Genomic DNA, 25,965 nt, shown 5'->3' with positions numbered 1-25,965 from the left:
GCGCGCTTGAATGGAAGAGGGAGACGGCCAGCGGCGGGGGGAGAGCAGGAGGGGAGGGGCATGTTTCAATTCTGCCCCTCCTCCTCCTCCTCTTCGTTGGTAGAAAGGTCTTTCCCTTGCCCCCCACCCCACCCCAACCCCCTGCCCCAACCAAGCCATGCTGACCGCCGCTTGGTTGGTCAAAGGCAGCGCTTGGGGGTGGGGTCTTCTGCGGAGCACGAGTCCAGGACGGTGCTTGCGGGCCACCGTAGCAGCCGCCGGCGCGAGGAGCCGAGGAGGCGGCGGCGAGCCCCGGAACGGCCCTCGAGCCACGCTCGCGGCCTCTTCCAGCAGCCTCGCGGAGTGCCGCTCGCCGTCTTCCCCGGGCACGGGGCGACGTCTGCTACTGCGCGTGCGGCCGGCCAGCCCCAAGCATCTTCTAGGCACTGCGGCTTGGGCGCCCCCTTTCGGTTGCTCCTCCGGCGGACCTGGGCAGCCTCACTGCTCGCGCGCCGGCTGCGGGGGAGCTGATCGGCGCGCGGCGGAGTCCTCGGAACGACCCGATGCCGGCAAAGCAGAGGAGTCCTCGGAACGACCCGATGCCAGCAAAGGATTCGCTGAACTGGTAGGGGCGGGCAGGGGGCTCCTTTCTTTCCTTTCGTCCCCATTGACATGATGGCCCCTATTAAATGCAGGCTGTAGCGCTTCAGGGAGAGGGCTCATCACCCGATTGGCTGCGCCCCGGTAAAATAATGCTTAAAAAGTTCTGCAAAGTAGGCACCTCGCCTTGGCTTTGAGGCTGCCACGTGCAGGGGAAAATAATCCCGAGCGAATATTTGAAATCCAAAGCGATGCCTCCTTGAATCAGACTGACCTCTGCAGTACTTTCGTTTTTTATATGTTATCCCTAAAAGAAGGAAAGTGAGTTCACTTTCTGGAGCAGAACGTCCCCTGGCCTCTTCCCCTTTGATGTGCATTTTTAAACCACTTCCAATACTTTACTATACAATACAATACAATACAATAGTAGAGTTGGAAGGGACCTTGGAGGTCTTCTAGTTCAACCCCCTGCCTAGGCAGGAAACCCTATACCGTTTCAGACAGATGGCTATGCAACATCTTCTTAAAGACTTCCAGTGTTGGGGCATTCACAACTTCTGGAGGCAAGCTGTTCCACTGGTTAATTGTTCTAACTGTCAGGAAAGTTCTAACTAGATGGGGTTGACCAGTGAAATTGTCCTCATGTAGTTTTGCTGGTTTGCCTCACTTTAATTACCATCATGAGAAAGTCAGGGCTATATATAGGTAGGCTTCGACCTACCATCCCAAATGGAGCCCAACACTTACGTTGTTAAATGAGAATTTTGTTAAGTGAGTGTTGCCCCATTTTACAACCTTTCTTGCCAGTCGTTAATCACTGCAGTTGTTAATGTAGTAACACAGTTGTTAAGTGAGTCTGGTTTCCCCATTGACTTTGCCGGTCAGAAGGTTGTAAAGGGATCACATGACCCCGGGACACTGCAACCGTCATAAATGTGAGTCGGTTGCCAAGCGTCTGATTTTTAATTACGTGACCACAGGGATGCTGCAATAATTGTGAAGTGGACGTAAGTCACTTTTTTCAGTTCATTTAGTGACTGATGGCTGGAACTTTGAGGATCACTTGTAAATATCACTCATTCAGTGCCATCATAAATTCAAAGAGTCACTGAACAAGTAATCGCTAAATGAGGATCGCCCATAAGTTGATGTGCTCATACTTTAATGGCAAAGCATATAAATAGTGGCTTAAATACACACATGAGCTAAAAATGGTTATGGCATAAGATGTATAATGTGGTCATACCTGTCCTCAATTACTAAAGCATAATTTACTGATCTGTATGAATTGATGCGCTATTGTAATGGAGCTATGGCTACATATCTTACAAAGCACTGTAACTTTTTGGAAATAAAGAAGAATTCTGGCATTTCACCTTAAGGTGGTGTCTCATCATCCAGAGACCATGCATTTATCTGAAATAAACTCTTGGATCTCCCCCCCCCCCATTTATTTTTAAAATTGGTGTTGTCGTTGTTAGTTGCAAAGTCGTGTCCGACCCATCGCGACCCCATGGACAACGTTCCTCCAGGCGTTCCTGTCCTCTACCATCCTCTGGAGTCCATTTAAGCTAACACTTATTGCTTCAGTGACTCCATCTAGCCACCTCATTCTCTATCGTCTCCTTCTTCTTTTGCCCTCAATCATTCCCAGAATTAGGAGAGGCATCTCAATGGATTTGACCAAGGGAACCCTCTGAAATTCAGGATTGCCTTCCTTGGAGGACAAAGCCTGTACTTGTCTAAGGTTAATCATTATTTGCAGTTTTTACCTGGACTGACATCAAAGGGGATGTCGTTTTTCATTTGGTTATTTTGGGATAACTAGTACTGTGTAGAGAGAAATAGTCCATTAGGTTGAAAGAGTTGATAGGAGAATCAGTGTTTCTGTTTTAAGTTGGGGTTGCTGGCTAGAGTTTGTATAAATGCGAACTTCACTATTTGACATAATTTCAGTACTCTGTTGGCATCTTATATTATTGATTATTCTTATAAATGCCAATTTATTTTCCACTCTCTTTATTATATTAATATATTATTTGAATATATTATCTGCCAGAACTTCCTAAGAATGGTTAAATGTGCACAGAGAATGGTGTTGTGTAAAAGTCTTAGAAAATGAAGTGATGCATTAATGAATACAGGTGAAACTCGAAAAATTAGAATATTGTGCAAAAGTTCATTTATTTCAGTAATGCAACTTAAAAGGTGAAACTAATATATGAGATAGACTCATTACATGCAAAGCAAGATAGTTCAAGCTGTGATTTGTCATAATTGTGATGATTAAGGCTTACAGCTCATGAAAACTCCAAATACACAATCTCAGAAAATTAAAATATTACATGCAATCAATAAAACAAGGATTGTACATAGAACAATATCGGATCTCTGAAAGGTATAAGCATGCATATGTTCTCAGTACTTGGTTTAGGCCCCTTTTGCAGCAATTACTGCCTCAATGCGGCGTGGCATGGAAGCTATCAGCCTGTGGCACTGCTGAGGTGTTATGGAAGACCAGGATGCTTCAATAGCGGCCTTCAGCTCTTCTGCATTGTTCGGCCTCATGTCTCTTTCTCTTGGCAATGCTCTATAGCAGTGATGGCGAACCTTTGGCACGTGTGCCACAGGTGGCACGCAGAGCCATTTGTCAGGGCACGCAAGGCGCTGCCCTGTCAGCTGGGCAGCGCGCATGCGCTCACTGGCCAGCTGAGTTCATCATTTTTAAAAGCCATTTTTCGCCCTCCCCAGGCTCTAGAGGCTTTATAGGAGCCTGGGGAGGGCGAAAAGAGCCCCCCCCCAGAGGCTTCAGGGACCGTCCGGAGGCTTCCCTGAAGCCTTCGGAACACTTTAAACGACCCTCCGAGCAAACCGGAAGTGACTTCGGAGCGCTCAAAACGACTCTCAAAAGTCACTTCCGGTTTGCTCAGAGGGTCGTTTTAAGCATTCTGAAGGCTTCTGGGAAGCCTCCGGACGATCCCTGAAGCCTCCGGAGGGCCGCCGGGGGGGGGCGGGGGAGGCTCTTTTCGCCCTCCCCAGGCTCCTATAAAGCCTCTAGAGCCTGGGGAGGGTGGAAAAAGCATGTAAAAATGGGGGGGGGGGGCGCCTGTTGTGCTCGCATGCGCATTGGGGGGTCGCACATTGCATTATGGGTGCGGCACGCCCACACGCGACCCCCCTGCGCTCCCCCCACTTGTGGCACGCGAGCCAAAAAAGGTTCGCCATTGCTGCTCTATAGATTCTCTATGGAGTTCAGGTCAAGTGAGTTTGCTGGCCAATCAAGCACAGTAATCTCACGATCATTGAACCAGGTTTTGGTGCTTTTGGCAGTCTGGGCAAGTGCCAATTCCTGCTGGAAAATGAAGTCAGTATCCCCATAAAGCTCATCTGTGTAAGGAAGCATGAAGTGCTCCAAAATCTCCTGGTAGACGGCTGCGTTGACCCTGGACTTAATGAAGCACAGTGGACCAACACCAGCAGATGACATGGCTCCCCAAATCAACACAGACTGTGGAAACTTCACACTGGACTTCAAGCATCTTGCAGTGTGTGCCTCTCCATTCTTCCTCCATACTCTGGGTCCTTGGTTTCCAAATGAGATTGAAAAGTTGCTCTCATCAGAAAACAGGACTTTGGACCACTGAGCAACAGACCAGGTCTGTTTTTCTTTAGCCCAGGTAAGATGCTTCTGACGTAGTTTGTTGTTCAGGAGCGGCTTAACAATCACGGCTTGAACTATCTTGCTTTGCATGTAATGAGTCTATCTCATATATTAGTTTCACCTTTTAAGTTGCATTACTGAAATAAATGAACTTTTGCACGATATTCTAATTTTTTGAGTTTCATCTGTATATTACTGGAAATGAAGCATATAAGATCTAGCGTTCCATAAGAAAATCTTATTTTTGTTTTTAATCATACATATGCAATGTCTTTGGACTCACAGTCTTTTGTGCAAGTGAAAACCATACTTCAAAAGTTGGTGGGGTGACTTTTAAACTTTATTTTATATGTAAGGTCATTATTTTATTATTTTGCCGGAACTTTAATGCTACCATTTTAAAAATAAAACACACACAAATACATATATTTTATTTTAAAAATTATATTCATCCATCCATCCATCCATAGAAAGCATTATTTTTACGGCAACTTTTTAAAGTTGCATCTTTTGTGGGAAGGGAACAATTAGAAAAATGAATTAGCTTTTCCAAAGTGCCATGGAGTTTTTCTCCTCTAGAGGAGGCTGATGAAAGGTCAGCCTAGGTCTTAGGCTGACCTTAGCATAGGTCTTGCTGCTAAAAGGAGTCTTTATTAGAAGGGAAAGAGAAGCTGCTGCAGAGAGAAAAACTGAAGGGAGGAGCTTTAAGAGAGAGGGTAGTTTGGAAAAGATAAGGCTGTAGGGGAGGAGGAAGCAAAAGCTGCTGAAAGAAACAAGTGAAAAGAAAGGAAGCTGCAGGGGTGAGCAAAATGATGGGAAGCAGAAGATGGGAAAAGTTATGAGAAGACAAATGATCCCAAACTCAAGAAGCAGAGCTTCCTATATTACAAAAGCAGCATTTAGGGGACAAGAGAACCAGTGTGGAAAAAAAGAGATTGTTATTGATTGAATCCTCCCCCCCCCCCCCCCCTTGAAAAGGGGAATAAACCTTTAAATCAGCTAAGTGATATTTATTAAGAGATCTTAAGGGAAGAAAATAAGCAGAGGGAACTGGATGAAGCGGTTTAATGTCAACAAGGAACTGAAGTGTTCAAACAGCTTACAGTTTGTCTGGAAGACAGTAATTCCTAAGGACTTTAGCTTGCATTGTGTGCACAATTATTAGGCAAGTTCTATTTTGGAGATTTATTTTTATTATTGAACAACTACAGTGCTGCCACCAGTCAATCCAAAATATGAAAAAAAAATCTCAAACGTGAATATTTAATGAAGTAAATGTGAGAATGTGTGCACAATTATTGGGCAACTATTAGTGTGCACATTATTATGCAACTAAATGAAAAAACAAAAATGTGCCCATCTGACTCTTTTATTTGCATCTGTTAAAATGAGAATAACAAACAAACAACTCAAAATGTACAAACAAACATTTCTGACATTAAAAAAATAAAATAAATTCAGTGACCAATGTAGCCATCCTTCAATAAGAATCATAAGACTTTTATTCATGGAGTCTTATCAGTTTCTTGATCTGTTGACAATCAACTTGCTGTGCAGCAGCAATCACAGCCTCACAGGCACTTGTTCAGAGAGGTGTGCTGTTTTCCTTCACCGTAAATCTCCCGTTTAAAAAGGGCCCACAAGTTCTTAATAGGGTTTAGTTCAGGTGAAGAAGGGGGCCATATAATTATACTTTAACCTTTAAGGCCTTTTACTAGCTAGCTACTCAGTGGAGTGCTTCGATGCATGTGGTGGAGCTTTTGATTCTTCTGAAATCTTTGGCAGTTAATGTGTGTCTTTTTCTCTCAACACGTTTCTTGCATGTTCCCGGTTGACTATTTGTAACAAAACGTTTGATGGTTCTATGACCACTCCCCAATATCGTAGCAGTTTCAAAACCTCTGAAATACTTTTTTTTTTACATTTTTTGACTTTTCAGGGTGAGTTAAATCTCTCTTGTGGCCCATTTTTCTTGAGGAAAAGAAGCTGCCTAATAATTATGCACACCTTGATATAGGGCAGTGATGGCTAACCTTTTTCGGATGGAGTGGCCAAAGCGCGGCCGTGTGTGAATGCATGTGCGTGCCTGAACCCCCAAAATGCAATGTACATGCCCCCTGCGTGCATGTGACCTCCCCCTGCGCATGTTCACATAGCCCCTTACATGTGCCCCGCTCCCTGCATGTCCCTCCTGCATGTGCCTGCCCCCCCGCATGCCTGCATGCCCCCCACGCACATGTCCACATGTGCGACCCCCCCGCCTAAGCCCTGCCCCATGCAGGCGCATTGTGACCACTGCATGCGCCCTGCCCCACGCACATGCACGGCAGAGACCCAACAACCAGCTGGCTGGTGGGGGGCACAAGCGCATGTGTGGCGGAGCTGAACTGGGGCGACGGCTCGCATGTCCAAAGATTGGGTGCTGTGTGCCACCTGTGGCATGTGTACCATATAATTTGCCATCATGCATACAGGGTGTTGATCTCCTTAGGCCACACTCTCCCTCATTACACAAATACACATCATCTGATACACTTATGTCCACTAAGCCTTCAGGTTTATGCAGCTGGAAGGTAGAAAATGTGCATAGAAATGATGATATGGTCAAAATACTCACTTGCCTAATAATTGTGCACACACTGTATACAGGTGAAACGTCTTTTGCAATTTCCTTTTGAGGCTTTCCCTCCTTATGGAGGGTGTCAATGATGGTTTTCTGCACAACTGTCAGGTCAGCAGTCTTTCCCATGATTGTGATTCCTACTGAACCAGACTGGGAGACCATTTAAAGGCTCAGGAACCCTTTGCAGGTGTTATGGCTTAATTAGTTGATTAGAGTGGGACACTTTGAGCCTAGAATATTGCACCTTTTCACAATATTCTAATTTTCTGAGATTGTGGATTTGGGGTTTTCATGAGCTGTACGCCATAATCATCACAATTATGACAAATCACGGCTTGAACTATCTTGCTTTGCATGTAATGAGTCTATCTCATATATTAGTTTCACCTTTTAAGTTGCATTACTGAAATAAATGAACTTTTGCACAATATTCTAATTTTTCGAGTTTCACCTGTATATGCCTGAGGAAGATCCCTACATCCTTCTGTCAACTGTTGAGTTAGTTGTTAAAAATGGAACTTAAAGAATTTGTTGAAAGTTTAATTAAAAAGGGATCCATAGGGAAGGAGCTCCTTCATATAGTGTCTTGAAAAAACCCTGAATATTTAAACGTCTAAAATGGGACCTGGTTATTTCAGAAGAACGGAGGAAATTTTATGTGGCACTTGGTAAATGAGAGATACACTTATTAAATAAATGATTAGATGGAACCAAGATATATAACCTGGAGGAAATAATAGAATTTGACTCAGTTTTATTTTCTGTTTCTCTCTTGAGCTAAAGTTATAAATAAAAGCTAGAAGCCAAATATAGTAATGGGATCAGAGGGGACTTGCCTTCAAATGTGGCAGGTCTCAGATAAATCCTTCAACCGTGGATACAAACTGAAGTACCATTTGTGTTGAAAAGTTAGAAAACCCACAAAACCTTCAGGGAAGAGATAGCACGTTATAATTGTTGGGAAAATGGTCACATGAAAATTGTTATCTCAAGAAATCAGTGGTTGATTAAAAAAAAGCAGTACTGCAAATGATTAGTCACAAAAATGTTAAATGAAGAGGTGTGCTGATTCAGATTGTTTTTTTTTAAATCACAGTTAAGTTATGTGACAAAGTAGCTTGTGATTGTTGGTAACCTACAAATTTAAGATTGGTGGATGCAGGTGTTTTCTTATCTACAGTATCATAAACTCAGAATTGATGTGGGTGGGGAAAACATGGTCTCTAGCCAGTATGTTAAAGCGGAAGGTTAGGAAGTCAAGATCCTTTTAGAAGAAAAGAATCTCTCAGTGGAGTAGACATGAGAAGGGTTTTTTGAAGTAGACATAACCATCCCAAGGAGATTTATGTGCTGTTTTGTTTTGAACATTTGAGAATTTCAGAGGAGTTGATATCTGTATAGCTATATCCTTTTATTAACTGAAAATCAACCCATTTGCTGTTTAGTAGAAGAATTTTTATCTTGTCCTTTGATGTAAGAATCTCCAAAGAGATTTGCAACAGTGCAAAAACAAATTAACCTTTTTCAGTTGGTCAATGTCATGGACCATTTTTGTTGCTTATAGAGTTTCAGAGAGTAGGAGGTTGTGTGTTCTTCTGGCAATGATGGGGAAATGAGTCTTCACAGCTCTTGAGAGCTGGAAACAACTGGTTATCAAAGCTAAGCCTTTTGGGGGGAAGTCACTTTGTAATTAAGAAAATTCTTAGAAAAGATAACTACATTCCAGTGCAGCACTTAAGCACATTAAACATACAGAATTTACCTCTTACCTTCCATACTATCAAAGTACATTAAATTCAGATTATTTATATTAGTTTTGTAATAATTTTTTCTATGCTTTTTTTTTTGGTTCTAGTATGAAAACCCTTGGACTGTCCCTAATCTACTTTCAATGGCAAGGATTGGTTTGGCACCTATTTTGGGCTATTTGATTATTGAAGAAGATTTTAACATAGCACTGGGTGTGTTTGCCCTGGCTGGAATAACAGACCTGGTAATTCCTTTATATGTATATATTTTACAATGTTGTATGAAAATGAGACTTTTTTTCTTTAAAAGTGAGTTCGGAAACATTTTCAAATTCAGATGCTTAGTGCTTGAATATGATTTTATAATTAGCTAGTGCTAATTGTATTTTCAGGTTGTCGTAAAAATATCCCAATAAAGAGGAACATAGACAAACCACAAGTAATAAATCTTACTCTTAAGTTTCAGAGGTTTATTTCATGAGCAATTTGGAACACGAATAGCCAACATAGTAATGCAATTCCACAACAAAACGTACATTATTAAACCATTGCAATGGGCTCCAATGACACATAGCAGGTCCTACAAGGACTACTATTGGGCAAAGGACACCATTCTCAACTCAAGTCACATTTCTTATACTTTCTTTTTTTAACTGACATAGTTTCACTTCCTTGTTCTTTCTTACATTCTTACTGACCGTCACTGTCTGCAAACACCCATGTACATTTGAAGCTTTCAGCCGTTCATTACTTTCAGTTCCTCATTTCCCATCATCTTATTCTTCCTGCTCTAAATATACCCGTACAACTACATATATACTTTGCAGAAAATGCAGCATACAAGTCAGCACATTAGAAATGTGTCTGGTACATTTTGCAATTATGTTAGTTTAAAACTGGTTCAGTGAGGCTGGCAAGCTCACTCCTAGGCCTATTACCTGCAACTTTCCAATGGATATATCCAAAGGTGCTCTTGGAGAAAAAAAGATGGGATATAAATCTGACAAAAATGTAAATGTTTGGTTTCTTTCCCATTAGACTATTTGTCTAACTTGCATTTTCAGTTGGATGGCTTCATTGCACGAAACTGGGCCAACCAGAAATCTGCGTTGGGAAGTGCCTTGGACCCTCTGGCTGATAAAATCCTTATCAGTATCCTATATATTAGCCTGACATGTGCAAATCTTATTCCAGGTAAGCAAAGAAGCTGTCTTTTAAGTGATTCTTCCAGTTGAATGATCTAAAAATAATGAATCGTTAAATATTAGAAGCAAATCTCTTTCAGTTTATTGGCACAGTTCAATATCTCAGTATGTGTCATACCGTAGTTATAGTATTCAACCTTCATATAATAGTGTAAACAAATCTAATGGAAAAATGCAATATACGGGGTGTACCAAAAATCAGGCCCCATGGGCCAATTTTACTAATTTTGTTTTTCAGACAAAATGTTACCATATTTAGGATTGCTCAAAAATCATGTGTAAAATGAGTAAGGAAGGGTTTGAAAGAAAACTGCATCCAATTTGAATATTTCATGTGATATATGCTATATAGTTAACTGTAAGACCTTATTTTTGGTATATCCTTGGTATGTCCGTGTTGTTCATTGAGCTAAATTTCCTGATTTCATTTTATTATCTAAAATAAATTGCTGAACCTTTGAAGAGGTTAAATAATGCTGTAATTCTAAAGTGGTGTTTGATACAGTCAGAAGGGATAGCATTACCTTATATTGTAATTTATTGTGAGCTGTATAATCTCCAATGAAGGCAGATTATGGTTAGAAAAACAATATATAGAAAACAGTAACAGATCTTGTATGTTTTATTCCCTATTACCCAGGTTGAGGTTATTCCCTTCTGGGGATAGAGAAGAAGCAGTTAAGTGCTGCAGGTGTATGCTGCTTTTGCCCAGGCCAGAAACTAAATGCATTGTTCAGTTACAGCAACCGCTGTAATTTATCTGTGTTGTGTTTGTGGTAATGAGTAGGTAAACAGTAGAATTAAATAACAGTGATTCAGACTAATTAGCCTTTTGCAGCAATCCGTATAGACATACTGTGAATTGGAATTATTTTTATATGTAGTCTCAATATGACAGCCAGTTTGGTGCAATGGTTGAGGAACCAGAGTAGACCGTGAGTTGAAGTCCCAACTTAGGCACAGAGCCATTTGGTGATCTTTGGCCACTTGCTCTTAGCCCTAGAAAGAAGGAAATGGCAAACTATTTCTGAAGAAGTTGCCAAGAAAACTGCAGGGGCTACAAGAATCCAGAGTGAAATTTAGATATATTTAAGACGGCTTTCACTATTTGTTTTTCAGTCCCTCTTACATCAATGATAATTCTAAGGGACATTACATTAATTGCTGCTGTTTTCTATGTTCGATACAGAACTCTTCCTCCACCGGTAAGTATCCTGCCATGTGTTAATATGCATTAGATACGAAATCAAAGCAGTCCTTAGAAGAAACAATACACGTAAAGCTTGTTCCCAAATGAAGGCTTGCTAAAATAGGACTTTCCCCCCCCCCTCCACAGACAATAATAGCAACAATGTTTCTGTCACAGAGAATTAGGGAGTGAAATGGATTCCCTTCCTTTCTTATTTGGTCTCTCTCTCTTGCTTTTTGTATTTCTGTCCAAGACGGATCTTTCTTTGATTGTTTCCAGAGGACAACCTTCCCTTATCTTCTGCCTTTCAGTTGGAACTGTGACTCCCAAATTCTCCTTGGGCCAGAAGTCTTGAACTGTGCGTGCTAATTTCCTTATAATATTTTCCCAGCCTCCCACTTGAGTGTTTACAAAATTATAAAAATACTCTCTCTGACCTTTCAGTGAAAATTAAAGGTCATAATCTTTGTCCATCAGAATTTTCTTTGATCTCCACTATTTCTTCATTACTATACCTTGCTACGCTATACTTGTTAAATGACTCCAAGTTTCCTGTTCATTTTCAAACTCTTGTTCAAGCTTCAGAATTTGCCAACTTGTCTGCTCATGTCATCTTTTCACCATCTGTCTTCCTGTGACTTTTTCTTGCCCAGCATCTCATTCTCTGCTGCAGAAGAGGTCTTTCCCATTGAAATGATACCATTTCTGTTCCTGTTCCTAAACTTTTCTCTCAAAATGTCTGTTTGACCTCCTCCCTCACTTCCTTGTTGCTCCTCAAAACAGCCTTTCCAAAGAGCTTTTCCAGCTATCCTACTGAATTGAACCAAAATATTATTGAAATGGCAACAGATCTTCTCCTGTAGGATCCCATATCTGCTCCATGGTTGCTTTAGTCCCATTTGTTTGCTGAATTTAATTGTTTGTAAGCCATCTTCCCTCTAAAGCGGATGTAGACAGTCTAAGCCAGGGGTGTCCAAACTTGGGAACTTTAAGACTTGTGGACTTCAACTCCCAGAATTCCCCAGCCGGCTGGCTGGGGAATTCTGGGAGTTGAAGTCCACAAGTCTTAAAGTTCCCAAGTTTGGACACCCCTGGTCTAAGCCTAAGGCAAAGGCAGCCTTCTATAACAGGAATCTCCAGCCTTGGCAACTTTAAGACTTGTGGACTTCAACTCCTGAAATTCCTCAGCCATCTTTTGCTGACTGAGGAATTCTGGGAGTTGAAGTCCACAAGTCTTAAAGTTGCCAAGGCTGGAGACTCCTGTTTTATAACACCCAAGGATTGCATCATCCAAATTCAATGGCATAACTATCAGTTAATTTTCCTGTTTATTTTGTTGTTGAAATAAAGAACAGAGACTCTACTAAGTTCTGCTGGCTTCATGCGTTCGTCTTGTACTTTAAAATTGAGTGTAGTGGTGAAGGCCACTACAAAAGACTGAATTCTAATCCCTCCATAGACATGGGAGACTTTTGCTCAGAAAAAACCCCACCTCACAGGGTTATTCTGGTGGGGAAAGTAGGAGGAGGAAGGAGAATTTGGTATGTTGACCACCTTGACTTATTTATAAAAGAAACTAATATAAAAAATATTAAAATATTAAACACACAGTGTCCTAAAACAGGTTAAATATTTGAGCCATTGTTCATTTTGACTATCTATCCTGAAGCTTTGAAAACCCGACCCCCTTTTAGACTCTGTTACCTATAGATTAAGTTAGATATATGCATGAAGAATTGTGCTGTTAAACATAAGCCTGAAGATGTGGAATAAATATGCTGTGTTGCTACTCTGTTTCCCTGAAAATAAGACCTCCCCAGATAATAAGCCCAATCGGGCTTTTGAGTGTATGCGCTTAAATAAGCCCTCCCCGAGAATATTGCAACATAGCAGCAGCCATGAGGTGACCAGGCTCGCCGCCTCCTGCACCTCAAAAATAATAAGACCTCCCTGAAAATAAGGCCAAGTGCTTATTTCGGGGGTCAAAAGAAAATAAGACCCTGTCTTATTTTGGGGGAAATGGTAAAAAAAACAAAACATCCGTTCGATTTTATCAGTTTGTAAATTTAGTAAAGGCTTTGTTTTCACCACGTTTATTAAAAGCAAGATTATTATTATTTTTGTTTCTCACAGAAGACATTAAGTAGATATTTCAATCCATGTTATGTCACTGCTCAGTTGAAGCCAACGTTCATCAGCAAGGTGAGAAGAACAGTACGTCATGCTGGGTCCATTTGGCAAACTGAATATTGCCTTGCAACAGCATTTTTTTTTTTTGTATCTTGCAACTTGATTATCTTTCATGACTTACCCAGGTAGTCCTCACTGAACAACTATTTGTTCAATGGCTGTTTGAAGTTGTTTGATGGCGCTGAAAAAATGGACTTGCAATTGGTCCTCGCGCTTAAATCTGTCACAGTGTCCCTGCAGTCACACAATCAAAATTCAGGCATCTGGCAACTATCACATATTTATAATGGTTACAATATCCCACCTTTCCTCCACCCCACCCCATATCTATGCCCTTTTGGCCACCCTGCTGGAAGGGTGGAAAGCAGATGGCGGTACAGGTAGTCCTCGACGTACAACAGTTCATTTAGTGACCATTCAAAGTTACAATGGTACTGAAAAAAGTAACATTACCGTTTTTCACAGTTATGACCTTTGCCCCATCCTTATGATCATAGGGTCAAAATGTGGATGCTTGGCAACTGGTTCATATTTATGACGGTTGCAGTGTCCCAAGGTCATGTGATTACCTTTTGTGACCTTCTAACAAGCAAAGTCAATGGGGGAACAAGATTCACTTAATAGCTACTAACTTATCAACTGCAGTGATTCACTTAACAATTGTGGCAAGAAACGTCGTAAAATGAGGCAAAAATCATTTTAAAAATGTCTCACTTAACAACAGAAATGTTGGGTTCCATTGTGGTCGTAAGTCAAGGACTACCTGTATACAATAGCCTGTTCATCTCAATTATACAGGTAGTCCTTGATTTACAACCATGCATTTAGTGGCAGTTCAAAGTTACATCAGCACTAAAAAGAGTGACTGATTACCATTTTTCACACTTATAACCATTGCGATATCCCCCCTGGTCACATGATCAGAATTTGGATGCTCAGCAACTGGTTCATATTTATGATGGTTGCAGTGTGTCTTGTTTTGCTAGCAATGGAGTTGTTAGTCCCAATTAAGGTTGTTAAATGAGGATTACCTGTAATCTACTGCCCCAGACAGATGTGGAGGACAGGGAATATGAACAATAAAGAATGGATGACGTCCATAATGAGAGAAAATGTTGAAGTCCTTTGTTCACTGAAAGAGAATGATGCCTGAATGGCAAAACAAATATATAAAGAAAGAGTGAATGGACAAAGAGAAAGAAGAAGAAGACAAGTTATGGGTGGAATGAGTTGATGGGAGGGATCCTCAGAAAGGAAGTAAAGGGAATGAGAAAGATGAATTTTGTTGTTGTAAATTAGATAAAGCTGTATTTTCTTTCCTGCATTACATGTTCAATATATTTGGTTTACTCTTCCATTCTCCATTGCTGTGACTTACATTACATGGGCATGTACTGTGTGTGTAGTACTTTTTCTGTGAAAATGCACAGTGTGACCTTAGTTTTAATCTAATCTATTACCAGGTGAATACCGTAGTACAGCTCATCTTAGTAGCAGCGTCTTTAGCTGCTCCAGTTTTCAATTATGTGGACAGTGTGTATCTTCAGACTTTATGGTATGTAATGTTATAATTTTTGTTATACTATTAGTGAGTGGAAAAACAGGCAATGTATGGAGTACAATGAGAGCTCAATGAGAGTACAATTTTACTTGTTGCGTGCTGTTGAATATTGGCCAGTTTTGTGAGATGGTTCATGAAAGCAAGAAGAAACATACAATAAAAATGGGAGCAAGCACAGTGATGGTCTATCTAAAAAACAGCTTTCACACTATAAGCCCATTAACACTTGATGGCTAATGCTTTAACTCTTCCCATATTAGTATTGAGTCTAGGTTTACTGGATCCAGAGGTGATTTATTCCAAGGAAGATAGTTCCACCTGCTTCTTTGCTACTTCCTCTCCAATTCAGACACACTCACACACACACCCCTTTCTGCCTTGTGAATCAGCCAGGCTATGTTAGGTTCAGTTTGTTAGTGGCACAACCCATATACAGTGGGGCCTCGGGTCCCAAACGGCTCAGACCACGAACAATTCGGGTGCCGACCAAAAACTCCACTAAATGTTGTACTCCCATTACACATACATCTTCGGGTGCCAAATAAACACAGCCCCGGCGATTTTCCCTGCTGCGGCCATTTCCCCTCCCACGCCATTTTGTGTGTATGCATGCATGCACAGTTTGTCTTGCTTCTGGTCACGACCAAATCGGGTGTCGACCGACGTCCTGGATCGGGTTACAGTCGCCACCCGAGGTCCCACTGTATTGGGGCCAAGTTTCCAGAAGCTTTAAAAAAAAGAAATCACCTTTTTAAAAATTTCACAAATAATAAAGGTCATAAAACTCTGGATTCTTTAGTCAACTCAAGGTAGAAATACATAATTTTTGCTCAACAATTTTAGAGTCAAATTAGATGGTGAAAAACTAAGCGGTGAACAGAATCACAATTCCAAGGTATCTTTTCTAAGGTTGATTTAGATTTTAAAAAATGTCAGTATACATGGGATTACAATCCTAGCAACATAAAAACTCACTGGATGATGTTTTTATAGAAAGAGTTTGTTTGATTTAAGGCAGAACTCACATTGCCTTGGCATTCATCTACCATACGGTGTGATACGTCGATTAAAAAAAAATATCTTGGCTTACATAGGATTTCTTTGGAACGTCTAGGTATTTTACGTAGTCCAGCCTTATATATCAGGTTTCAATTGTTGTAGCAAAAACAGTTCCACCTCAAGTAGGATTCTTCCTAGCTAAAATAGATTTTTAAAAATTGTGTTGCAGTGATTTTTAGACTTGGCATTATCTCCCTTTTTTTATTTTTTCGGCTTGGGAACTAAAACAATTTTTTTTTCTCCCTGAAGGTGCATCACAGCTTTCACAACAACTGCATCTGCATACAGTTACTACCATTATGGTCGGAAAACAGTTCAGGTGCTAAATGACAAATGAAGTTTTGCAGGATGACTGCTCTTCTCTCCTTCAGGTTGTGTGGAGTTTATGCAGAGACTCGGAATGATACCTTTGCCTCAGTGAAAACTATGCCTTCATGACGTTAAAATGAAGTTTTGATCATGTAAATAAGCAGAACTTTCAGTGTATTATTTCAATCTATTACAAATAAAGATTATAATTTTTTTACTGTACTGAACTTACATATATATAAAGATAATTGTCTGTTATTATTTGTTGATTGCTGTCCAGAAATTTGCACTTGGTGTGGGTCACTGTACACCTTTGGTGTATCCCAAATGAAACAGTTATATGAAATAATTGATGCAAGCAGAATTTAGTTGAGTTTTACTGTATTTAAAATGCGGTATGATCGATGGCGCAACCTGTTACTACAATAAATAAATGTAATCGAGCGGGCAGTAAATTCTATAGAATATAGGTACAGTATGATCTTTATAACCCTTCATACACTTGTCTTCTGGTTTAAATATGGTTGCAATAGCCCTTTAAGATAAAACATGGGTTACTTCTTTCTTAGTCTAATATTGGGGCATACTCTATTTAGGAAAGAGCTGCTTTAACTGTGCCAGTGATATGCTAACATAGTTTGTTAGTCTGTTTTGAAAGATGACCAATACGTAAAATAAATATACAAGTATGCAAAATAGAGAATCAAAATAATTGATTTTCCAAGACAGCTTTGTAAGGGGCTGAGATCAAAATGTTCTCTGAATAGGGCCCGCAGAATAATTAATGTTGAAATAAGGGCAAAGCTTATGTGACAAACTTAGTTATCAGTTGTTCTATGAAACAGATGATTTGATTGTGGTTTCTTAGTTCTGCTTGTACTGTAAGCCTCTGGAGATTGTCCTGGCTTATTTTACAGGCTTTTTATAAGGAATATAACAAAATGAGTACATCTATCATTTTGTAAAGATTTTCATAAGGCTAATAGGAGAAATAGACCTTTCTGTGAGAAAAAGTTTGCAAATGTGCATGTTAATGATTGAGAGCTGCAAATATCAAATGTGATATTTGTTAAAACATAGGAAGTTGGGGCAAGAGTGTTAAGCTACTGTACATGTGATATTTTGTCCATTTGATTAAGTACAGGAATCAAAACAAAGGATAACAATTATGTATATTTAGCTCCAGTTTCCACAATAGCAGAATTTAGGCTATTTTTTTAAAATGACCTGTTTGAGATGTTACAGAATTGGATCAGACACACTTAAGTACATGCAAACAAATAATGTTTCATAGGTGATAAGCAATTGCCTGAATATAAAAATACTTGCTAGGCTGAAAATAAATGTGAAAATATTGTGTTAAATAACTCAGTAGAAATGGTTTTACTTTAGAAATGAAGGGAAAGAGTGAAAATGGTTGGGATATTCTATGCATTATAGGATATTTTCAAAATACGTTTTATATATCTAAATTTTATAAAGTTTGTATGCTGAAAATATTTTTGATAGTTTATACAAAATCAGGCTGCTGCAATCTGATTGTATTGCAGCATATAACGTTTTCCCCCTATTTCGTTAAGACAAAATAGGCAATATGCTACACAACCACAGAATATATTCTTTCAACCAGGTAAGCATAAATGTTGCCAATGCCAAAATGCAAGAAGTTTGAAAATGAATGGTATGCATGTTTGTCTGCAGTCATTGCCTTTGCACTTTCAAAATAAATCCTTTAAACAACTTCACTGCGTCTAATTCTGTTGCGTGAACCTTTTTCAAGCATGACAGGGACTGCTGCTGCTCTAGGGTCCCTCATACTGTCATAATTGGTGCAAAATGTTTAGTTGATGAATGATGCACAATGACCACATCACAGGAAGTCCATATCCATATTAAGCTGATAAGAGGATATTAATGCTTAAGGCTATAAAAGGCTTTGTGCCCAACTCTCATGTTAAATGGCAGAAAGTGAAGAGGAACTAAAGAGCCTCTTGATGGGATGAAAAAGGAAAGTGCAAATGTTGGCTTGAAACTCAACATTAAGAAAACATGGCATCTGGCCCTCTCAATTCCTGGCAAATAGATGAAGAAATGAAGGTAGTGATAGATTTTATTTTCCTGGGCTTCAAGACCCCCGCAGATGGGGACTGCATCCAAGAAATTAAAAGACGTTTGCTCCTGGGGAGGAAAGCTATGGCAAATCTAGACAGCATATTAAAAAGCAGAGACATCGCCCTGCCAACAAAATTGTAGTAGTCAAGGTTATGGTTTTCCCAGTTGCCATGTATGGCTGTGAAAGCTGGACCATAAGAAATGCTAAGCGCCAAAGAATTGAGCCCTTTGAACTATGGTGCTGGAGAAGACTCCTGCAAATCCCTTGGACTGCAAGGCGATCAAACCGGTCAGTCCTAGAGGAGATCAACCATGACTGCTCTTTAGAAGGCCAGATCCTGAAGAGGAAACTCAAATACTTTGGCCACCTAATGAGAAGGAAGGACTCAAGTGAGAAGGACTTCTCACTGGAGAAGAGGCTAATGCTTGGAATGATGGAGGACAAAAGAAGAAGCAGATGACAGAATGAGGTGGCTGGATGGAATCACTGAAGCAGTAGGCGTGAGCTTAAATGGACTCCGGAGGATGGTAGAGGACAGGAAGGCCTGGAGGAACATTGTCCATGGGGTCACGATGGGTTGAACACGACTTTGCAACTAACAACAACTCATGTTAAAATCATCAGGAGAGGCCCTTTCTAACATCTTTTATTTTTTGAAGGCTCCACTTCTTAAGAGACATCCTTGTCCTGTCGGTCTCTTTAGCCAGGCCTCTAAATAATAACAATACTTCCAATTTTAAGCATCTCTTGCATTTCTCATGCGTATTTTACATCCATTTAACTGGCAATAAAACCATTTAGTTTTTGCCCTGGTTCCCAGGCCTTTTAGGGATGTTGTCCTTGGCATGCCATTAGTGGCGCTTGGTCAAAAGAAAGTTGTGCAACCAGGTTTAAAATACAGGTGGTCCTTGACTTACAACAACTCAGTTAGTGACCATTCAAAGTTACAACGGCACTGAAAAAAGTGACTTATGACCATTTTTCACAGTTTGAAGCATCCCCATGATGATGTCATCAACAGTCAGATGCTTGGCAATTGGTTCATACTTACGGCTATTGCTGTGTCCCAAAGTCATGTGATTCTCTTTTGCCACCTTCTGACAAGGAAAAATCAATGGGAAAGCCAGGTTCACTTAACAACCAGGTTACTAATTTATCAACTGCAGGTAATTCACTTAGCAACTGTGGCAAGAAAGGTTGTAAAATGGGGCAAAACTCACTTAACAAATGTCTCAACAATGTAAATTTTGGACTCAGTTGTAAGTTGAGGGCTATCTGTATGCTGATTAAAATTCCCAACAAGAGACTCTGTCTGCATGTTCACAGCCTTCTTTAATCCAGCCTGATATCTTCTAGCAGCTGGAATTGGATCTAAGCAGGAAAATTAATTGCTGTATGCTGCCTAATTTTGGTTCTTCATTTTCATGCCAGAATTGTCTATCAACTAGCAGCTGATCATCATCTGTTCCATCTCTCATTGACATGACACTTTCCATACCAAATGAAATAAATAGATACTTGAAGTCATGAGAAAATTATATTTAAAATCATATTCTATATCAATGAATTACATTTTAATCCTGGATAATTCTACCTAGATATTCCAGGTAGAATAAGACATTAAATCGGCTTCTCTGAATACATATTTATTGTATAGAGATTGCAATGCTTAAAATTTCTAAACTTTTGACTTATTTTCCTATACATTGTGCAAACTTAACAGAAACATTCCTTTGTGTCTAAAATGTGCAAGAAATAAATAAAAATTAATACTTTATCACTGACAAAAGTACATAAATTGAGAAAGGATATGCTTCCTGGGCAAAGTGCTCAGACATCATCCCTTTTTCTAGAATTCTTTATATTCTTTTAAGAGTAAGCCCCACTGGAAACAATTAGATTTATTTATAAACACTGAAATTAATCTAAAAGGAAGACTGATTTTTCTCAAAATATGGCCTTTATATTGGAGAGTCCTATAGTATAAAAAATCTGGGCCTCTCCCGCAAAAATATTTTTGAAAATAATAATTGTGTAAGTCAGAGTGCAGCTAGCTAAAGCGACTATGTAATTTGGTCTACTGTTCAAGTGAAATACGTAGGTTTGTGCTTTCCCCTTGACTTTACTTGTTAGAAGGTTGCAAAAAGTTATCATATGGCCCAGGGACACTGCAACTGAGCTGCCAAGTGTCCACATTTTGATCACTTGACATAGGGATGCTGTGAAAAATGGTCACATCACTTTTTTCAGTGCTGTTGCAACTTCCAGTGATCACTAAAAGAATGGTTGTAAGTCCAGGAGTAGCTGTATACCTACCAGATTAATACAATACAATACAATAGCAGAGTTGGAAGGGACCTTGGAGGTCTTCTAGTCCAACCCCCTGCCTAGGCAGGAAACCCTATATCGTTCCAGACAAATGGCTATCCAACATCTTCTTAAAGACTTCCAGTGTTGGGGTATTCACAGCTTCTGGAGGCAAGCTGTTCCAGTGATTAATTGTTCTAACTGTCAGGAAATTTCTCCTCAGTTCTAAGTTGCTTCTCTCCTTGATTAGTTTCCACCCATTGCTTTTTGTTCTGCCCTCAGGTGCCTTGGAGAATAGTTTGATTCTCTCTTCTTTGTGGCAACCTCTGAGATATTGGAGCACTGCTATCATGTCTCCCCTAGTCCTTCTTTCTCTTAAGCTAAACATACCCAGTTCCTGCAACCGTTCTTCATATGTTTTAGTCTCCAGTCCCCCAATCATCTTTGTTGCTCTTCTCTGCACTCTTTCTAGAGTCTCCACATCTTTTCTACATCGTGGCGACCAAAACTGAATGCAGTATTCCAAGTGTGGCCTTACCAAGGCATTATAAAGTGGTATTAACACTTCACGTGACCTTGATTCTATCCCTCTGTTTATGCAGCCTAGAACTGTGTTGGCTTTTTTGGCAGCTGTTGCACACTGCTGGCTCATATTTAAATGGTTGTCCGCTAAGACTCCAAGATCCCTCTCACAGTTACTACTATTGAGGAAGGTTTCTTATTCTTTCTGGATTTCGTTCCTGGTTTCACCTATAGTTTGTGATGTGGCATTCATCATCCTCAGATCTTTGGATGGACCTAAATCTGCATTTAATGAAAGAAGATTCCGAGACTTGAGTTTCCTCAAAGTTCCATTTTATTAGAGATGTTATATTGGCATATCTGGGAAAACCTGAATTTGAAAGCTTCCAGGTTTTCCCCACCCAAAAGTTCAAGCCTCTGCCCGGTACCCACATCGGAGGTGGGTTGCTCCTTGTTCAGCCCGGATCAGGAGAACTGGTAGTAGCTGCGGTGGGAGGCTCCACCCACCCACCCGGACATTTCTGCACATGCGTGAGCATGCCCAAACTGGTAGTAAAAAAAGTGGCAACCCATCACTGACCCACATGTCCATCACATGATCCAATCAGGCACTATCCAAATCTGGAGATGCCTCCCAGTCACCTCATTGAAGCTGCAGGGCAAGATGGCCTTGATTTTTTGAGAAATAATGTTATTTTGACTATATATCACCCATACTCTATATCATTGATGGCAAACCTTTTTTGACTCACGTGCCAAAAGTGGAGGGAGCGCAGGGGGGGGGGGTCGTGCACGGTCGTGTCACACCCTTAATGCTTTGCGCACAACCACAGCACGCATGTGCGTATGACCAGTGCTCCCACCCATTTTTGGTGTGCTTTTTTTGCCCTCCCCAGGCTCCAGAGGCTTTATAGGAGCCTAGGGAGGGCGAAAACAGCCTCCCCCGCCCCCCGGAGGCCCTCCAGAGGCTTCAGGAATTTCCCTGAAGCCTCCAGAGTGTGAAAAACTGGCCCTATGGGCAAACTGGAAGTTCGGGAATGGACTTCCGGTTTGTCTGTAGGGCCGTTTTTCATCCTCCGGAGCCTTCAGGTAAGCCTCCTGAAGGCTCTGGAGGGCTAAAACCAGCCCAAGAGCAAACCAGAAGTACGTTCCTGAATTTCCGGTTTGCCCGTAGGGCCAGTTTTTCGCACTCCGGAGGTTTCAAGAAAGCTTCTGGAGGGCAAAAAATGGCCTCAAAAGGCCGAAATCAGCTGGCCAGTGCACACATACACACTGGCTAGCTGACTGTGCAATGCCTCGTGTGCCCTGACAAATGGCTCCACGTGCCACCTGTGGCATGCGTTTCATAGGTTCGTCATCACAGCTCTATATAATCCCCCCTCCCATTTTCCCACAGTAGAAAATGTGGCAGACCTGAAGGCCTAAATGTAAAAGATGGCTTCCAGGTCTGACATCTACATTTTGGATCCCTGGTCCCGGCAAACAGAATACACTATTGACAATAGATCAGATCTGATGAGGAAAAGGAAGATCTACTATCTACTTACAGTAGACCATTGGAAGAGTAACACCTCCAAGTGAAAGGGAGAACTTTTTTCAACTCTTAACATCTGACCATTCTCAGTTTGGAAGCAATGATGCCAAATATTTTCATAATGATACCGCACCCTCCCTTGGCAGCCTGCTTAGACGTCACTGCTCAAAACGTATCCTCTGTGGAGTGAAGGAAGTGTAGTAGATTTACGCATATGGAGTTGGGTAGCACTTTCCATAGAACAAACAAATTGTTATGAGTACATGAACATCCAATCTGACACAATAGGGAAAGATAGGAAGGAATCTTGAGTTTCGTGCAATATGTAGCATAGGTTGTATTTTTATGTCCTTGGATTTCTCACTACGGTATTGTAACACTCATATGACGTTATCCTGAAAAATCCATCTTAAATAGAGAACTTTTTTTTTTTGTCCATGAAAAGTTTCACATCCAATGAGTCTGGGCTAACCAGCCTTCAGCCGTCTCCCATCAAATCCACTCTGGGGAATGGTGAGACTCTCCCAAAGAGCAGGCATAGCGGCAGCTTCAAGAGCACAGAGAAAAATCAGTTTCTCATTCCTGTTGGCAAGCCTGATCTCTCTGCTAATTGGATTAAATGCTTTAAATGCTGGATTAAGTGTTTTCTCTTCCTAAAAATAGTCCAAATTTTGAGGCTTTGCGGTAGTTGTTTGATCATTTTCATAGTTTTAAATATTGAAAAATAATTTCTGTTTGCTTCAATTGGAGAAGAAATTTCACAAGGAAAAGCAATACTAAAGCAAAACAATTGAAAAAAAATCCTCTAACTTTTTTTTGGGGGGGGGGAATTAGGAGGAGGAATAGGGGAAAAAAATTATCACTGGGTAAACAGTTTAAATATATTTGCCTATATTTGCGAGTCTCATTGCCCTGGTTTATTTTATGGAATAATCAAAAGCAGGATTTTTATAAGATACTAGATGTGTGTTATATTGCTCTATGTGTGGTGTCTTGTGTTTTTTGCACAGACATACTGACAGCAATATGGTAGCTATGAGAAAGACACCACTTGTTGTGCACAGAGCCACAAAGATAGAGGTGTAGCTGGACTTTGTGACAAAAGTACTGCATGGAAGATTATATTCATTCCAGCCTGTAGTTTGGCTTGATCCTGCCTTGTTCCAGGCAATTATACACACCTGGTAGGTAGAGCCAGGAAGAAGGTTATACAGAGTGTATCGCCTAGCGGTGGCATAAATCTCTCCAGAATTTGTATAATTCTTCTTGCTGCCTTTAGGACGATAGGCAAGCTGGTAGAATCTTACTGCAGAATTTGGGGAGCACCAGTGGATCTGGGCTGAAGTGTCCCTCATTTCAGATATTTCATGAAATCTTGGCGGGTCTGGGACGGTGAATTCATCCGACATGCCTGGGCACAAGCAGGAAGACAACTTCTGGAGGTCAACACAAGGCTTCTGGAGATGCCTGCATGGATCATAATCACACAAATCCATGGTCTGGGCTACAGATGCCTCTTGCTGGTTTTCATAATCATAGTCATCTGTATAATCCGGTAGACTATTAGTAGATGCAAGATTTGGAAGGGAGGTAGATTTGGTGGGATCCTGAAGGGATAAATCGTTCTCGCTGGAATCTGTTTTACTATACGAAATGAACAAAGCACTGGAAGGAGATGTTCTTGTCACTTCAGTTGTAAAACTGTGTAAAGTAGACTGGTGCGGTGTTGGGGTATCTTCTCTTTCCTTCACTTCAGTTGTGCTCACTTCAGGAGGTTCAGTAGAGAGATTTCCCAGGATTGCTGAGAACTCTGTAGTAAGAAGTGGAGTAGTCAGTGGGTGCTCAGTAGATCTATGAACTGCTTGCTCTTTGTAAGCAACAATGCCTGTCTTACTCGGATCCTTCCTTGTTAATTCTCCCCAGGTAAAAGGTGTGCTTTGAGGGATGAAGGGATCCCTGAGAGACTTTTGAGGCAATGTATTAGAGTCGGCCAATATTTCTGTTTTGATGCTCGTAAGGGTGTGGTACAGTTTGCCTTGAACCAAAGACAAGGCCGAATGCGTGGTTGTTTGAGCTTGGCACTGATGATAGAGTTTGGATAACGACATAGATGAAGATGTTTTTTTATCTCCTGGAGAAAAATGGCACATGGTGTCTGATGCCCTGAAACAAGATAGTAAGAGACCAAATCAGTCAAGGTATGCTATGAGGTAGTAGAAAGATGTAACATGTAAAATGTCACAATAGTGTGGTATTCAGCAGGTTCTGACCGGTTCTGGAGAACCAGTAGCAGAAATTTTGAGTAGTTTGGAGAACTAGTAAATATCTCTGACTGCCCCTGCCCCCATCTATTCTCTGCCTCCCAAATCCCAGCTGATCGGTAGAAAATGGGGATTTTACCATAACTTTCCCCTGGAGTGGAGATTTTACAGTATCCTTCCCCTGCCATGCCCACCAAGCCACGCCCACAGAACCAGTAGCAAAATTTTTTGCATCCCACCACTGTTCTATAGCCCTCATTTGTGTTTCTGTATTTTGGGGGGAAAGGTTTTTAGCATTCTCATCCCAGTGCAAAAGTTCAGCTTTGCCTCTTACCTTATTATGTTATGACTATCTTGTGCTCTGAGGAAATAGGAGGAATCAGAGTGAGTTCTGGATCTTTGGTGGATTTGATTGACTAACTTTAAAAGCCTTAACTGAGAAATGTCTCTCGTTTCTTATCATCTACACCAGGGGTGTCAAAGTGGAAGCCCGCAGGCCAGCTGGGTCACGTGCAGGCCACGCCCACTCCAGCTCCGTGAAGGGAAAAACGTGATACATCACGTGATGGCAACGTGACACGAGTTTGACACCTGTGATTTACCCCCTATTTAATGTGAAATATACCAGTGCTCAGTCTCTTTTTCCGTGTATGCAAGGTGCTGATGAGAACCAAATTACAACTGATGGGCCTATGCTCCCCTATCTGAGAGTTATGTTAGTCTTTAAATATGACCCCTATAACCATTCACAAATGGCAAAATAGGGATGTAAATACAAGATGTGATGCCTTTTTCTAAAATGAAACTCATAAATTTGCCTTTGGTACATACTGCTGTTTGTTTTTCTGTCTTCTTTTAGATCTTTGCTGATTCAAGATTTTTTATTTTTAAATTAAAAAATCTACACAACAGTTAATGACAACATTAAATGCCATTGGACCCCTTGTTACACAGCTCCTACCCTTTTAAAAGCTAATTTGGCCCCACAACTGGAGTTATCTTCATTCTCATAACCCTTCTTACCTCTGTAGAACGACTGTGTCAGGGTTTGACAGCAACCAAGAAATTGCACAATGACAAACCAAAGGATTTCCATAGAGGTTG

General features: G+C 40.8%; 2 protein-coding genes across 2 annotated transcripts in view; one reads left to right on the top strand and one right to left on the bottom strand.

The window, feature by feature from the left end:
- On the top strand, positions 1 to 17,865 carry CRLS1 (cardiolipin synthase 1). Its single transcript, XM_081941874.1, has 7 exons — positions 1 to 604; positions 8,719 to 8,856; positions 9,676 to 9,805; positions 10,936 to 11,021; positions 13,139 to 13,207; positions 14,659 to 14,750; positions 16,065 to 17,865. Exons 1-7 carry the CDS (start codon positions 158 to 160, stop codon positions 16,150 to 16,152), a joined length of 1,050 nt encoding a protein of 349 aa, XP_081798000.1. The 5' UTR covers positions 1 to 157; the 3' UTR covers positions 16,153 to 17,865.
- A 5,652-nt stretch (positions 17,866 to 23,517) lies between these two features.
- Positions 23,518 to 25,965, bottom strand: part of LRRN4 (leucine rich repeat neuronal 4) — a gene marked incomplete at both ends in the record, with an annotated part of 7,993 nt that continues 5,545 nt past the window's right edge. The window contains 2 exons of the mRNA XM_081942502.1: positions 23,518 to 24,763; positions 25,885 to 25,965. The exon at positions 25,885 to 25,965 is cut by the window's right edge and continues 57 nt beyond it. Of these exons, the coding sequence (XP_081798628.1) occupies positions 23,518 to 24,763; positions 25,885 to 25,965 (1,327 nt within the window). The remainder of the gene's footprint in view (positions 24,764 to 25,884) is intronic.

Source organism: Natrix helvetica, assembly GCF_964273705.1.
Source record: "Natrix helvetica genome assembly, chromosome: 2".
Lineage (NCBI taxonomy): Eukaryota > Metazoa > Chordata > Lepidosauria > Squamata > Natricidae > Natrix > Natrix helvetica.
Note: the sequence above shows the minus strand (reverse complement) of the source record. Positions and strands in the feature narration are given on the sequence as shown.